At 36.3% G+C, this 17,017-nt stretch overlaps 1 protein-coding gene across 2 annotated transcripts in view; it reads right to left on the bottom strand.

Moving 5' to 3' along the window:
• LOC149834557 (phospholipid-transporting ATPase 2-like) overlaps positions 1-17,017 on the bottom strand; it is a 220,273-nt gene that overhangs the window by 58,274 nt on the left and 144,982 nt on the right. For both annotated transcript variants that reach the window (XM_090011481.1, XM_090011482.1), the window contains exons 14-16: positions 15,434-15,588; positions 15,195-15,275; positions 14,902-15,022 (exon numbers count right to left, since the gene is read on the bottom strand). In XM_090011481.1, the coding sequence (XP_089867607.1) occupies positions 14,902-15,022; positions 15,195-15,275; positions 15,434-15,588 (357 nt within the window). The remainder of the gene's footprint in view (positions 1-14,901; positions 15,023-15,194; positions 15,276-15,433; positions 15,589-17,017) is intronic.

Here is a 17,017-nt window from a genome sequence, read left to right as displayed (position 1 = left end):
AAGACCTCTTGGATTCTAGACTCAGGTGCTTCTTTCCACATGACTCATAATGAGTCTCTATTATCTGATTGCACTAAATCATATTTTTCATGTGTGTCAACTGTCGATGGTACCTCTTTAAAAGTAAAAAGCTTAGGAAACCTTGATGATATTTCAAAAAAATTCTTTGTTCCAAAAGTGAGAGTCATTCCCAAACTGGATTTGAATCTTTTTTCGGTCTCTCAAATTGTTGACTATGGTTGTAAAGTATTTTTCTCATCTAAGGCGTGTTGGGTGCAGGATCACCAGTCAGGGAAGCTGATTGGGCAAGGCCATAGACGAGGAGACCTTTACTACATGGATTTCCTGTGTTTACCAAAATACTCGTTTTGTAATCATGTCAAAGACATTAATATAGATCTTTGGCATAAAAGATTAGGACACCCAAGTATATCCAAATTATCTCTTTTCCATTTTTGGAAAAATTTTATAAAGATAAAATTTTGTATGTGAAGATTGTATACTTGAAAAAATGCAAATGATACATTTTGGGTCTAGAACCTCTGTGACACATAAAATTTTTGAATTAGTGCATTCGGATGTGTGGGGTCCCGCCCCTGTTATGTCAAAAGGTGGTTATTCGTACTATGTTACATTTATAGATGATTTTAGTAGACATACTTGGATTTACTTTCTAAAACTCAAATCCGAAATTTTTCATGTTTTAAAAACTTTCATAATCTTGTTAAAAATCAATTTAAAACAAATATTAAAGTCTTTCGCTCCGACTCTGGGGGAGAGTTTCTTTCAAATGAATTTCAATTATATATAAAAAATCATGGAATTGTGCATCAAAAATCATGCCCTAGGACACCTCAACAAAATGGGATTTCTGAAAGAAAACATCGTCATATCATTGAAACTACTAGAACCCTACTTATTTCAAAAGAAATTCCAAAGCAATTTTGGGCTGAAGCTGCCCTAACCGCAGTCTATCTGATAAATAGAATGCTTCTCAAACTTTGGAAAACAAATCTCCTATTGAAAAACTCTTTAAAATTTCTCCTGATTTAAAAAGGCTAAGGGTATTTGGTTGTAAATGCTTCGTGCTTCTTGAAAAATATAGCAAACTCTCTCCTAAAGCCATAAAATGTGTCTTTCTTGGTTATGCTGATAATAAAAAAGGATATCGATGTTATGATAAAACAAATGATAAACTCTATGTATCTAGAAATGTTACCTTTCTAGAAAATGATAGTGGATTTGATTTTGAAGTTCCTAAGAAAGAATCCGAGTATGCTTTCTTATTTGACTTGTTACCCAATAAAGGTATTAGTAATGATATTGAAACCTTCGAGTCTATTAATGACTCAAGTAGTGAACCATCTCAAGATCTTCTTCAATACTCTAGACGAAATACTGGGGAGCATCCATGTGCCCTTGACAGATATAATCAATTAACAAATACTGAAGAAACTAGTGTTAGAAGGTCAGAACGAACACATAGGCCTCCAAGTAGGTTTGTCTCATATGAATCCTTCTTACCAAACTACAGGGCATGTCTTCTAGCCATTCATTCCTATCATAAACCATCCAACTATAACGAGGCCAAAAATATAAACGAATGGGTTGAAGCCATGAAAATTGAATTAGATGCATTACACAAGGCTCACACTTGGGCAATTCAACCTCTTCCTATCGGAAAGAAGACAATAGGGTGTAGATGGGTGTTTAAAATTAAAACAAAAAGTGACAGGTCTCTTGAGAGATATAAAGCAAGACTTGTTGCAAAAGAATATTCTCAAGAATATGATATAGATTATGAAGAAACCTTTGCCCCAGTAGCTCGTATGACTACAGTTAGAACTCTAGTTGCTATAGCATCCATTCGAAAATGGCCGATATATCAGTTAGATGTTAAAAATGCATTTTTGAACGGAAACTTAAATGAAAAAATATATATGGATCCTCCCCCTGGTCTATCTATTGAAAAAGGCATGGTCCTTCGTCTTCAAAAAGCCCTATACGAGCTTAAACAAGCCCCTAAAGCATGGTATGATCGGTTCAGTGGTACGATATTAAAACTTGGATTTAAATCTTGTTACACTGACACTGCTCTTTTTGTGAGATCTACAGGTACCTCATTGATCATTCTTCTTTTGTATGTTGATGATATGATCATCACAGGGAATGATCAAAAGAAAATTGAAGATATTAAAATTTTGCTTAAAAAATCTTTTGATATGACTGATCTTGGTTTTTTGAGATACTTTTTAGGAATTGAAGTAGCCTACTCACCAAGAGGATATATTTTATCTCAAATCAAGTTTGCAGCTGAAATTGTTGAGCGTTCAGGAATCACGGACACAAAATATGCTGATACTCCTGAAGTAATAAATGCGAAAATGCGAGCTGAAGATGGAGTATTATTAGATGATCCAACCCCTTATCGACAACTTATTTGATCGTTGATGTACCTGTACATTACAAGACCAGATATTGCGCATGTCGTACATTCTGCAAGTCAATTTCAACATGCACCCACAACCGTCCACATGAGTGCAGTATTAAGAATAGTTCGATATATCAAGAAAACTATATCTAAATGACTATTATTATCCTCTTCCTCATCTTTAAGTCTTATTTCTTACACTGATTCTGACTGGGGAGGAGATCCCAATAATCATCACTCAACTACTGGCTTTTGTGTGTTTTTAGGTGATTCTCTCATTAATTGGCGATGCAAAAAACAACAGAAAGTGTCTTTATCCTCTACGGAAGCTCAGTACAGGGCAATGGCTACCACAACCACTGAAGTTGTGTGGATGAGAGCACTACTTTCCGATATGGGTGTTGATGTCTCAGAACCTTCAAAGCTATGCTGTGATAATAAAAGTGTCATCTATATAGCCAGCAATCACACATTTTACGAGCGAACAAAACACATTGAGATGGATTGTCACTATGTTCGCGAAGAATATTTGAAGGGGACCATTACATTGCCATATGTCCAGTCCGAATTTCAGATTGCAGACTTCTTCACCAAAGCTCTTCCACTACCTCAATTTTTGTATCTTCTTAGCAAACTTTCGGTGATTTCCCCGTAAGTTTGAGGAGTGTTAAAAATAAAATTGTATCCAAATACCCGATAAGGGTATTTTTGTCTTTTATCATATAGTACAGTCCACTAGGGACTGAAATGTAATTTAACATTATAATAAATAAACTACCATACAGCTTAGGCACAACAGTCATATTTATGACTGTTGTGCACAACAGTCAAAATATGACTGTTGGGCAGCAGTCCAACTAGACGTTGGACTGCCTCCCATGTGTTGGAGTGAGGCTCTATAAATAGAGCCTCACTCCCTTGTTATTCCTCAATGCTTTTAGAAGCATTTGAGGGTTTTCTCTAGAGTTTTTCCCATTTTATAGGCTTGTATGCCTCTTGTGTTGTTTGGTATTTTTATCTCTTTTGAGATTGTATTTGGTCCATTAGTGACCAACTTTAAGTGAGTTTATTAAAGCCCTTTGTTGGGGCTGTGTTTGTTTCCCTATTGTTCCATTGTACCTTGTCTCATTACATGGAGGAGGTGGTTGCCGCGGTTGGGAGGTCGTCGGCATCGATTGCTCCACTGTGAGGGAACCGGTGTCGATGGACGTCCGGCGTTGTCAGCACCATCGCATGCCGAGGAGGAGAGGTCGAAGAGTGTACCAGAGAGAACAGGCATGGAGGCTCTGTCGCACGCAGGGAGGCTTCCTTGTTGGGGTGTTCTGAGCATCGCACGCCATTTACAGGCGACGATGAGAGAGAGAGAGAGATGAGAAGTGAGAGGGCGAGACCTTACCCTCCTTCTCCCTTTGTCGAACCGAACCCCACCTTTTCTCTCCTCTGTAACCCCCTCCCCTTACCTTCTTAACGCTCTGCAAGAATCGTGCCCTAGGCACGATTCTTGTAATCGAGCCCTATTTAAAAATATTGGGTCCGGGTCCAGGTCCCGCGACCTGCGACGCTGTATCCGAGCGATCTGGATCCGTATGGATCCGGGTCAACCTATATTAAGGGATCCAAGTGGATCCGGGTCGGCATTGAAATGTCGGATCCACTGGCTGGGTCCATTTGGCTCCAACGTGGGTCCAAACCCAACTCACCCACAATTATTATATGGATCATATGCCCATAATGCATAAAACTACCCTTTTTTCTACGGGTATTACACCCGAATCCATTCGGATCCAACCTGGATCCAAAACTTTTTTTTTTAAAATGCGAGTGTTACAAGGCCTCTGGCGAGGTGCAGGGATGGGCGTCGGGTTCGTGGGCTGGCGTGAAGCAGGCGAGGGAGTCAGGAGGGGTGAGTTGGGGGTTCGGGTGTTTTAAAAAAAGAAAACCCCCCTTGAGGGGGTTTAAATATAACACGGGAGGGGGTGTCGACCTAGATCTGGGTTGGATCCGCTTAGATCAAACCTGGATCCAAAACATTTTTTTTTAAAGCACAAGTATTACAAAGCTGATCATATATAGTTTGCAGACAATTGATCATGTACATGAATCTAATCAGAATATAAGTGCATATTCTGTCAGCCGATCATGTACATGATACTGATTATATGCAGTTTGCAGTCAACTGATCATGTACAGAATCTTATCATAATATAAGTACATATTTTATCAGCCGATCATGTACATAAAGTTGATCATATGCAGTTTGTAGTCAGCTGATCATGTACATGAATCTAACCAAAATATATATATATTTCAGTCGGTTGATCAGATCTAATCATAAATCGACAAACACCATGTTTGATATGATCATAAGTAGATAGTTGCAGTCTACTGATCATATGCATAAAACTGACCATGAATAGAAGTTTGCATGATCGTTGATCATATGCATAAACCCGATATGCATAAATGAGATCATGAGTAGATTGTTTGCATGTTTATTGATTATATGCATAAATGTGAGCATGAATAGATAGATCTGCAAGCTTTCTATATATATGTATTGTTATGAAAAGAGACGGAAGCACCAATAGAGCAAAAAGCAATCTTTAAGAGTGACCACAAGAGCCAAGAACACAAACACTAAAAGTGCTCACACAAAACTCTCAAAAGTAGAAAATGACTTAAAGTCATAAGTTGGATATTATTGAAGAAAGGAAGAGAAGGGTGAAAACCCAAATACATTTACAAGGGGGAACCTCTTCTATATATAGAGGAGGAGAGCTAAAGGAGGACCATAAAGGGGGGCTCCCTTCTAGTCGTTGGGAGCCCCAACAGTCATAAATATGACTGTTGGGGCCCCAACGACTAGATAGGTGGGGCCCCTTATGGTCCTTCAAAAGTAAAACTAAAAATAAAAAGAAAAAAGAAAAAGGAGAAAAAGAAAGAAAAAAGAAAAAAAGGAAAAAGGAAAAAATACATGTGGATTTACCAAAACACCCTTATCGGGTTTTTGGTTTGTACAGAAAAAGAAAAAGAAATATATTATGTATATATACATATATACATATATATAATTATATATATATATACGAATGTATATATATAAGTATATCTATATATATATTTATATATACATAATTTAACATGCCCCCTCAAACTTTACAGGGAGAAGACCGAAAGTTTGCTAAGAAGAAACATGAATCGTGGAGTTGGGAGCGCCTTGGTGAAGAAGTCAACCAGTTGATATTCTGAAGTGACATATGGTAATGTGATGGTCCCTCTGAGATATTCGTTTCGAACATAATGGCAATCCATTTCGATATGCTTGGTCCGCTCATGAAAGGTGTGATTGTTGGCAATGTATATCGCACTTTTGTTATCACAACAGAGCTTGGTGGGAGTGGAAATGGGAACGCTCATGTCACCAAGGAGACTTCTGAGCCATACGATTTTCATAGTTGTCATTGTCATAGCCCGATATTTAGCTTCAGTAGATGATAGTGAAACCTTCTGTTGCTTCTTGCATCTCCACGAAATGAGAGATTCACCTAAAAAAATGCAAAGACCCGTAATTGAGATACGATCATTGGGATTTCCTCCCCAGTCAGCATCAGTAAAAGCAGTTAATTCAAGAGATGATGAATAGGATAAGAAGAGTCCCTTGGAGATGGTATTTTTTATGTATCGCACAGTTCTCATTACGGCCGCCATATGAACCGAAGTTAGTGCATGCTGAAACTGGCTTGCTGCATGAACCGCATGAGCTATATCTGGACGTGTGATGGATAGATAGGTGAGGGATCCGATTAATTGACGGTAGGGGGTTGGATCCTCAAGAAGAACACCATCTTCAAGTCTCAGTTTTGCATTGATAACTTCGGGAGTCTCAACTTTCTTTTCATCAGATATTCCTGATTTGGTACAAATTTCTGCAGCTAATTTCATTTGAGATAGGATGTATCCTCACACGGAATAAGCCACTTCAATTCCTAAAAAATATCTCAAATATCCAAGATCAGACATATCAAAAGTTTCTTTTAACATAGACTTTACATCATTTACGCCCTTTTTGTCATTCTCAGTGATGATCATATCATCAACATACAGCAGAAGCATAATAATGGAGTCACCTGTCCTTTTAACAAAAAGAGCAATGTCAGTATAGCAAGAAGAAAAACCTAAATTGATTAATACATTACTAAATCTGTCATACCAAGCTTTAGGAGCTTGCTTAAGTCCATATAAGGCCTTTTTTAATTTCAAAATCTTTCCATTTAAATTCAAACCTAGAGGCGGTTCCATATAAACTTCTTCATTTAAATTACCATTCAAAAAGGCATTTTTGACATCAAGTTGAAAGATTGGCCATTTTTTAACAGAGGCTATAGCAATAAGAGCTCGAACACTAGTCATTCGAGCAACTGGGGCAAAAGTTTCATCATAATCTACCCCATACTCTTGGGCAGATCCTTTGGCTACCAACCTAGCCATATATCTTTCTAATGAACCATCACTCTTAGCTTTTACTTTAAAAACCCATCTACATCCAATGGGTTTCTTGCCATTGGGAGGATCAATGATTTCTCAAGTTTGCACCCTTTTAAGAGGGTTAAGTTCTAATTCCATAGCTTCATTCCAATGAGCATATTGTTTAGCATCATTGTAATGAGATGGTTCATGAAAGGAGTGAAGAGCAAGTAGGCATGCTCGAAAGTTAGGAGAAAAAGAATCATAAGAAACAAATCTATTTGGTATTTTGGAAATACGATTTGATTTTCTTTGAGAGGTCTCTTCGATCGACTCACTTTGAGAGAATTTTTCAAGGGCACAAGGAGGATTTCTTTCATTCCTTCTAGAGTAGACTTGTATTTGTCTTGAAACATTTTCTTCTAAGTTTTGATCATCATTTGGATGTTCAAAATGATCTTCACTAAGAGGTTCACTAGAATCAATATGATCATCTATGATGTTTTCTTGAGGGAACAAGTCAAATAAAAAGGAATAATCAATATTTTCATTTGGTTGGTGCGAAAAACCATTTTCTTCTTCTAGGAATGTGACATCTTTTGAGATATAAAGTTTGTTCTTAAGTATGTCAAAACATCGATAACCTTTTTGTTTTTCGCCATATCCCAAGAAAATACATTCAATAGCTCTAGGAGAAAGTTTATCATTTTTGTGAGTTAGAACAAAGCATTTACATCCAAAAATTCTTAGTTTTTTATAATCAGGAGACATATTGTAAAGTTTTTCAAATGGAGAAAGATTTTTCAAAGAGGATGAAGGGGTTCAATTGATAAGATATGTTGAGGTTAGAACCGCTTCGGCCTAAAATGATTTTGGGATATTTTTTGAAATTAATAACGTTCTTGTAGTTTCTATTATGTGTCTATGTTTTCTTTCCGCAAGACCATTTTGTTGCGGAGTGTTGGGACAAGAACGTTGATGACAAATTCCATTTTCTTTTAAATAGCTTTGAAAATCATTGGACATATATTCGCCTCCCGAATCGGACCTAAGAATAGATAGATTTCCCAAAAATTGATTTTTAACCATTGCATGAAATTCTTTAAAGAAGGAGAAAACTTCGGATTTGCGACTTAGGAAGTAAATTCACGTAAATCGAGTGAAGTCATCAATAAAGACCACATAATACGAAAATCCTCCTTTAGACAAAATAGGGGAAGGTCCCCCACATCGGAATGAACAAGTTCAAATGGCCGAGTGGTAAAGTAACTTCTTTGAGGAAATGGAGTAGCTTTAGATTTCCCAAAAATGCAATCTTTACAAGTCATGTGATTGTCTTTACAAGTATTGTTCAAAAACGGAAAAAGAGACATTTTTATAAAATTTGGATGACCAAGTCTCTCATGCCAAATTTCAATACTTTTGTCTTTTACAAGATTGCAAGATGACTTAGATGGAAGAGTCAAAAAGTCCATAAAATAGAGATCACCCCTTCTATGGCCTTGCTCAATCAGCTTCCCTGACTGGAGATCCTGCACGGTGCAATCTTTAGGTGAGAAAAAGACTTGGCATCCATGATCGGTGATTTGAGAAACGGAAAAAAGATTTAAATTAATTTTTTGAACGATTCTTACTTTAGGAACGAAAAAGTTTTAAGAATTTTTGAAGTCAAGTGTTCCAATACTTTCAATTTTCAATGATGTTCCATCGGCCGTTGAAACATAGGAGGACATGGGTTCGGAAAAAACATTTGAAAGAGAGTTTTTATGAGATGTCATATGAAAAGAAGCACCAGAGTCTAGTATCCACATACCTTGAGGTGATGAAGAGTAGGCGATGGAGGCTCCAGATGTTGAAGGAGAAGTCTTGAGAAGGTGTTGGAGAACTTCGGAGATATGATTAAGAGTTTCTTTGATATCTCCTTCTTTGGTACTTTCTTCTTCCTTCTTTGGAGAATTTTCTCCAACCGCGGCTACTTTTCCCTTAAGTTTGGGACAAACCGGTCTAATGTGTCCCGGTTCATTACAATAATGGCATATTATTCTCTTTCTAGGCCCATTACTATTTTTGTTAAAGCGATGAGGTCTATATGCTTTAACATTTGATCCGGGCCTAGTAACGGCCAAAACTTCATCACTCTTAACGCTTAAGCCAAGTCGAGTTTCCTCTTGACATATTTCGGCAAGGGCGTCTTCAATAGGTAGGGCTTTGCTTTTATGGAGAAGAGATGCCCTAACTTGTTCAAATTCCGGGCGAAGACAATGAAGAAATTGAAAAAAGTGCTCTTTTCAATTTGTTCCCTTCTTAACTCAATATCTTCCGGAGCCACCCATTTAGGCTCAAGAAGAGCAAGTTCATCCCAAAGAGGGGTTAGAGAGCTAAAATAGTCCCGAACACTCATATCCATTTGTTTGGTGAAACGGATTTTTTCTTGACAAAAAAATTGTCGAGCAAGATCCTTTTGGGTATACATACCCTTAAGGAAAAACCATGCCGCATTGGCCCTTCTAAATTCGGCAATATTAGCACAATTTTTAAGGTCTACATTGTTCATAAACCATGCCAAAATTTTGGCATGGTTACTTTCCCAATCCTCAACTTTGGATTGATGGTCATTGATAGCTTTGATGCGCTCATCGTCATCTAAAGCTTTTTCAACCTCATTTTCGATTTTAGTGAGAACAAGAGAGGGTTCGGGAGTAGTTCCCATAACAAAACCCCAAAGTTTCTTACCTCTTAGATGATTTTCCATAACGGAGGCCCACATGAGACAGTTGGACCCATTTAGCTTAAAAGAAAGCTCCACTTTAGAATCACGTTCCATCGGCACCAAACATCCTTCCTTTCTTCAAAAATTTGAGAGGCACACATTCCAAGATAATAAAGAGAAGCCCAATCACCAACCGAGCTCTGATACCATGTTATGAAAAGAGACGGAAGCACCAATAGAGCAAAAAGCACTCTTTAAGAGTGACCACAAGAGCCAAGAACACAAACACTAAAAGTGCTCACACAAAACTCTCAAAAGTAGAAAATGACTTAAAGTCATAAGTTGGATATTATTGAAAAGAGGAAGAGAAGGGTGAAAACCCAAATACATTTACAAGGGGGAGCCTCCTCTATATATAGAGGAGGAGAGCTAAAGGAAGACCATAAAGGGGGGCTCCCTTCTAGTCGTTGGGAGCCCCAACGGTCATAAATATGACTGTTAGGGCCCCAACGACTAGATAGGTGGGGCCCCTTATGGTCCTTCAAAAGTAAAACTAAAAAATAAAAAGAAAAAGGAAAAAGGGGAAAAAGAAAGAAAAAAGAAAAAAAGGAAAAAATACATGTGGATTTACCAAAACACCCTTATCGGGTTTTTGGTTTGTACAGAAAAAGAAAAAGAAATATATTATGTATATATACATATATACATATATATACTTATATATATATATATACGAATGTATATATATAAGTATATGTATATATATATATATATATTTATATATACATAATTTAACATGTACTTGGTCAAATGTGCATTTTTTTTGTGTTGTGAATATGCATTGTGAACATAAATTGTGAAACTGTATTTTATGTTCACTGAAATTTTGCAATGGCATGAATCACTTTTTGAGACTATGTTAGTGGTTATGAGTGAACCAATGTGGGCCTATTTAGGCCAGGAGTATCTATTGCTCTAGTGGTATTGAACATTGTTTATTGCATTGCATAATGATTTCTGAAAATTATTAGTTTTCCAAAATTAATTACTCTGATGAATTTTAGAGCAAGGGCCCGAAATTGTTATTGCAAGTGGATTTGCATAATTGTTCTTGTACAAAGAACTTGAAATTGATTTAAATGGTAAAAAAGACCGAAACAATATAATTATGCTCTTCCTTGAAGTACCTTTTATAGTGTAGGAATCTTGTATAATGGTCTTAGGGGACCACGACAATACTAAAACTAAAATTAATTACTCTGTTGAATTTTAGAGCAAGGGCCTAAAATTGTTATTGCATGTGGATTTGCATAATTGTTCTTGTATAAAGAACTTGAAATTGATTAAATGGTAAAAAAGACCAAAACAATATAATTATACTCTTCCTTGAAGTACCTTTTAGTGTAGGAATCTTGTATAAAGGTCTTAGGGGACCATGACAATACTAAAACTCTGTATGCAATTGTGTCCTTAAGAACCCGATGTGAGGTTCATGTTCCTAGCCATGATTTTAGGGAGCTTTCAGCCACTTTGTCTGGTGGTGGTGGTGTTGACTCAGTTGTAGTTATTGGTATACCAAGAAAGTGGCGTCAATAGTTGAGGATTTTCATTGATGTCCCAGCATTAGATGAAGATTCTTAATGTTCTGATAGAAGGTGAGGATTCCTGATATCGGTCGAAGAACAAATGTGGAACCTAGTAATTAAAATACAAATTGTGTGTTAAGCTATAATTGAAAACTACCTTGAACCTCGAGAATTGTCCTCATTTTGAGTATCTGCAAGTTTTAAGAAAAAATGAAAATTAAATTTATGTGCATTTAATAGTGACATGCATGCAAAAGCAACTCTAATAAATAACTTAATAAGTTATTCATGCATGTGCATTTCATCATGCATCTTTTACTATTCAACACTAGTTTCATGCATTTCTGAATATTTGATTTAGCATGATATTATTGAATTCTTGAATGGTAAGTTATTTTTGGTAAATTATTGCTTGTGATTTCCTCTTGAATTTGTAAATGAGTTAATTTATGTTATTTTCTTTAGTGTTTGATTTTTAGAGGAATTCGTACTAGGACTTTGGTTCATACCTATGTCACACGGACTCGGCTAGGGAGGTGTCGCACCCGAGTCGACACGCCCTGACATGGGTGCGGACATGGGTGCGGCCTCGGACACGGCCCGGACTTGGTCAACGCCGAGTCAGACTCGGTCAACGAGTCGAGGCCGAGTCCGTCTTTTTTTTAGACTCGATCAATGTTGACTGAGTCCAAAATTGTCCATTTTTATGGCAAAAAACAAAAAAAAATTATCTTTTTATATATTTTTTTAAAATATATATATAGCATGAAAAAAGCTAATTATCATTTAATTCTCTCTCTCATAAGCCCCAAAAAAATTTATCTTAAATATTATCATTTAATTCTCTCTCTCAATCTTAAAAGCTAATAAATTCTCATCCACTAGTACCAACACTTTTCATCCACCGAGTTCTCTCTCTTATAAAAGCTAATAAATTCTCATCCACGAGTAGCAACTCTTTCTCATCCACCGAGATCTCTCTCTCTCTCTTTTTCAAATCTAGCTTTGAAAAATTAAAAGCTTTTAATGCTTTTAATTAATATTATGAATTTTAGCAAAAGATGTTTAATGCATTTACAAGAACATGCTTTTAGTTAATGCTTTTAGTTAATACCTTGATGATGTTTTATTCCCATGGTAGCTAAGACTCGGCAATTAAGACTAAATACTTGCTGGATCTGAGACAAGATTCAGTCAATGATAAACTCAGCCGAGTTTGGTTCTAACCCAGTTATACTACTATTTTAACTCAGTTAGTTTAGGATCTGAGACAACTCGGAAGAGTCACGAGCCGAGTGTCCAAAATTTATATAGATATATGCACACCGGATATATTATTATATATATATATATATATTTTAAAAATATTTATATATATAGTTGAGTCCCCGTGTCCAAAATTTTTAAAATTGTGCCGCACCCGCACCTGCACCCGCACCCATGTGACATAGGTTCTTACCCATTTTCTAAAACTACTTTTCAGGCACAGATGCTCAGTGATACGTAGTACTGGCTGGCTGGAGAACTCGAGGCTTGTGACTTGGTGGCTTGGGTTCTGACTTGTGTGCAAGATTAGATCGAGTCAACTTTTTTATTTTGAAAATTCGACTTATTGATTTAATTAATGAAGTTTGATTTATTATTGACTCTATGCATGGAATGGTTTGTGGAATGGTTATATTAAATTTGTGATGTAACCCGGGTCCTGGAGAGATTTTCTGCAATTGTTTAAAAAAATCACTATTTTCGAGGGTCAGTTGGGGTCGTTACACAAGGGTCTCAATAGACACACAACACCAAGAATCACATAAAACTTCTTAATAACCTTTTAGTACTTGAAACTACAATCAGAATAGGTCCATTACTGTAGATGCATTCACAAAACACAATCAGCCCTATTTCAGTACCCACAATAGATGCTGATACCCAACCTTAAGTTACTACCTTTAATGAAAACTCAGTCAAATCATCAGATCTCACTGCAAAAAAGATGTTAACAGATTTTACACTCAAAAACAACCCAAACAGCAATTTCTGGACCATCAAAAAACCACTGATGAGGTTAAAATGAGCAGATTTCAGGAATAGGGTCACCGTTAGGTCAAAGATCCACTAAAAATCCAAAACAGCTTTGGTTATGATAATTTTTTATTCAGAGAACTTCTAAAATCAATATCTGATAAATCCCTAACTCAAACGACCAAATTCTGACAAGCCTTATGCTCCTGCTAACATCAGCACCTCTGTGTGCAAATCCCAATGCAGAGTGTGAATGGAGCCTCCTCACCCTCCAAAATGCAGCCTCAATCTCCTCCTTTAATCTGATATGGCTCTGATACCATATCAAATCAAATGGTGAGCAATATAAAGAAGAGCAATGGAGAAGAAAAACTAAGGAAACTTCATTAAGGAAACATACAGGGGCTGACCCTCAGTCTCCAACCAACTAATACAACTTGGACTGATTTGGACCTCTTACTTTGACTGCTACACACTTTCTAAGCTAAAGTAAAAAAATGCCCTTATAAATACAAGAAAGTACATACATGAGTATTACCCAACAATCATAATACACTACATTACATTTCTCAAAAACATCCACTATTATTAAGTCTGAATTAAATTCAGTTTTTTTATTGGGAAGCATAAGAACGATCCAATTTTCTCATTGGATCCATGTGGAGACCAAAGATCCTGAGCGATTCTTTGAGCAATTTTTCCATGAGAAGCCTTTTTACAGAAGATGTTAACATACTAACGACAATTAATAGTCATTGCTAAATGTCAAGTAATAAAGTTTAGCAGGTAGTTCAATTCTGAATGTGACAATGCCCACTGAGACAAGTGGAAAGAACAGAAAAGAAAGACCTGATGCCCATCATTTTATTGCAACCAACACTCAAAAAGCATATGTTAAGCCAATACATTTAGGTTACTCTCATGGCCATTCAAAACATTACCAAATGCAGAAAAGGTAAACAAATGGTACTCCGAATGGTTCATTGGGACACAAAATACTAAAATTATTGCCAGGTCGTAGTTAAGAAAAAAAATGTATACATGCATGCACATATATGCATTTACATACACACGACATCCATACATGTATGGAGCTACTGTTATCTGCAACATTGACCACATGATAAGGTACAAAATTCCATTTTTAGCATGATTTGAAAAATAACAACAGATAACAGAATCATCCACATGCGGGCACGCTGCTTTCAGATAAAGGTTCTAATTTACTAATTATACATCAATATATAATTCTTCTTTAGGTAAGTCATCTAATGCCAAGAAGAGGAAAATACTTCAGCACTTTGCCACCAACTGACCCTCTTTCTTTTTTGTTTTTCTTTTTTTTTTTTTTACTACGAGAGGAAACCAACATTATGAATCAGACATCCCATTATGGGCCGAGATGTGCTACATTGACCATGGTGCTGTTTCAGCGTTTGGTGTAAAACTCCATGAGTACTCCCCCCAGCCCCACCGGGTATAGTTTCCCGTTAACTTTGTGCTTGTGCTAAGGGATGCGCACCCTGGGTATCAAACTCGCAATGTCCTTCAATTTGAATGCCTTAAGCCAATCAACCTAGCCAGATGTTTAGGCCCTTGTGGGCACCATCTGCTCCTCTTTAGGTCCAAAATTATTTAACAGAGTTCATGAAAAAAATCAAAGAAAGAATTAAAGAAGAAATATGCCTAACCAGGAGAAATTAAGTTACACGAGAGTGCAATCTGAATGGCGGTATTTTGTTTATCACCAGTCAGCATCCAAAAGTTGATTCCAGCCTTCCGAAGTAAATTGATTGTTTCCGGAACCCCCTCCTGAGATGGTACCCAAAAGAAAAGAAAGGCAAGCTACTTAAATGGAGCCGCAAACCAAGCTCTTGCATGAACATATCCAAAGGACCAAAGCCTAGTGCCTGGGACTATAAAAAGAATGCAAGACAAAAGTGATTTTTAGTAGTAATGAAGCAGTGAAGGAAAATGAAATCACCTGTAAACGATCTTCTATTGCAGCAACCCCAAGAACCTCCAGACTGTGCTCCAATCGTTGGCAAACTTCAGCAAGTCGCCACTGAAAGCAAATATTTTATATTCATTGACAAACTATATGATAACATCATACAGCTCAAAACATCACAGAAGCCAAAATTTGATGAAAAATAAGTCACTTGCCCCAAAACCAAAAGGTAAAGAAGAAAAAAAGGAAAAAAGGAAAGCTGAGCATCTTACCTCCCTATCAACTAGGGCAGTATTAGCCTCTTTAAACATCAAGGACCATTCTCTATATTCATCTTCTGACAATTCTCGCATTGCCAAGCAGAGTGTCCGCAACCCTAATTGTGCATAACACTCCACTGCTTCAACAAAAGCCCTTACCTGTTGCCCTGAAAGAATGTTTTCAGTCGGTATTAAGTTAAGCATTTGATAGTCTAAAATATCATGCTACCATCCTAATGTACTACAGAGCATGGAAAATACATCCTTGGTACCACGCACAACAATATGCATGCAGTAAGCTAGAAATGAAGATACAATAACAGGCACTTCCAAGTTCTTTTACATTATATATGCTTAACCCTTTTCTTTTCTTTTTAATGGAGGAAACCATGGAATACAATGAACGGCAGGAATATTGAAGGAGAGTCTGAACAAGCCATCTATACGATCTTATGACTTTGATAGACAAGCAGAGGGGAACTAAAACTTATAGAATTTCACACAAATTTGAGAGCTTTTGGCATTCGCATTATTAGTCAAACGTGTAGTACAAGTGGATACAAGACAAACTGGAGTGTCTTTGAGCAAATACATACAAATTAATAGATTAGAGCACAAAAGGCTCAATGACCTCGTCTACGTTTGCTACAACTTACGCCTGAGGCAAAGGTACATAAATTTATAAAGTGTATTTATCATTTTCATGTATTTATTTAAAGTTTTTTATATAATACAAAATACAACTAATTTTAATTTGTTCATGTCATCTTTTTAGTAGAAAAGTTATCATCAAGGATGCAAAAAGAGCAATTTGATCCCATTAATTTGAATTTTTTTTATGTATTGGATACATGGGTTCAAGAAGAAGCAAACATTATAAATGAAGAGGACATTCAATGGATCAACATGGAATGAGCACAGAAGGTAGATAATGAAGAAACCCACGTACATTGGAGACGATGTGAATGTCGAAGGAGGAGGAGAAGAAGATGATGATGATGATGATAATTGAGGGTATATTTTTTAAAAACTTTTTTATTTAACTGTTAAGTATTCATAAACTTGGTTATTTTGTTTTTGTTTATGTAATATGAAAGTATGAGTCATGTGGCATGTTCTTAATTGAAAGATATTTAATATTTTGCATTGTTCTTGTGAGATAGTTGATGTTTGATGATGTCTTATGCAGCTCATAGAGACATAAATGCTTCATATGTGGTTTTATGGTTGTATTTTGTGCAATTCATCGTTGTTTCATGTGTTAAATTTTTTTTTAGAATTTTTTAAAAATTTTCTATTTCTTCATGTTTTTTTTAGAATTTTTAGAATTTTTTTATTAAAAATTTATGATTTTTTACGATACAATATGATATGATATGCATCTTAATTTGGGCCCAACCGATATTGGTAACGATAAGATACTTACAACCTTGGTTAAAAGTTAAAACTATCACCTGTCAAATACATATCACAGAAATATTAATAAAAGATTCCATATGCCCATATGACTACATTTATACATATAGCATGACCAAGAGTCTCAAGGACAAAAGATGGCTTGAGCTTCAATATGGCATGAATGGGACACAAAGAGTA

This window comes from Nuphar pumila, chromosome 6, assembly GCF_984573655.1.
Source record: "Nuphar pumila chromosome 6, dmNupPumi1.hap1.1, whole genome shotgun sequence".
NCBI classification, from domain to species: domain Eukaryota; kingdom Viridiplantae; phylum Streptophyta; class Magnoliopsida; order Nymphaeales; family Nymphaeaceae; genus Nuphar; species Nuphar pumila.
The sequence above is the reverse complement of the archived record's forward strand: the minus strand, read 5'-3'. Positions and strand labels throughout refer to the sequence as shown.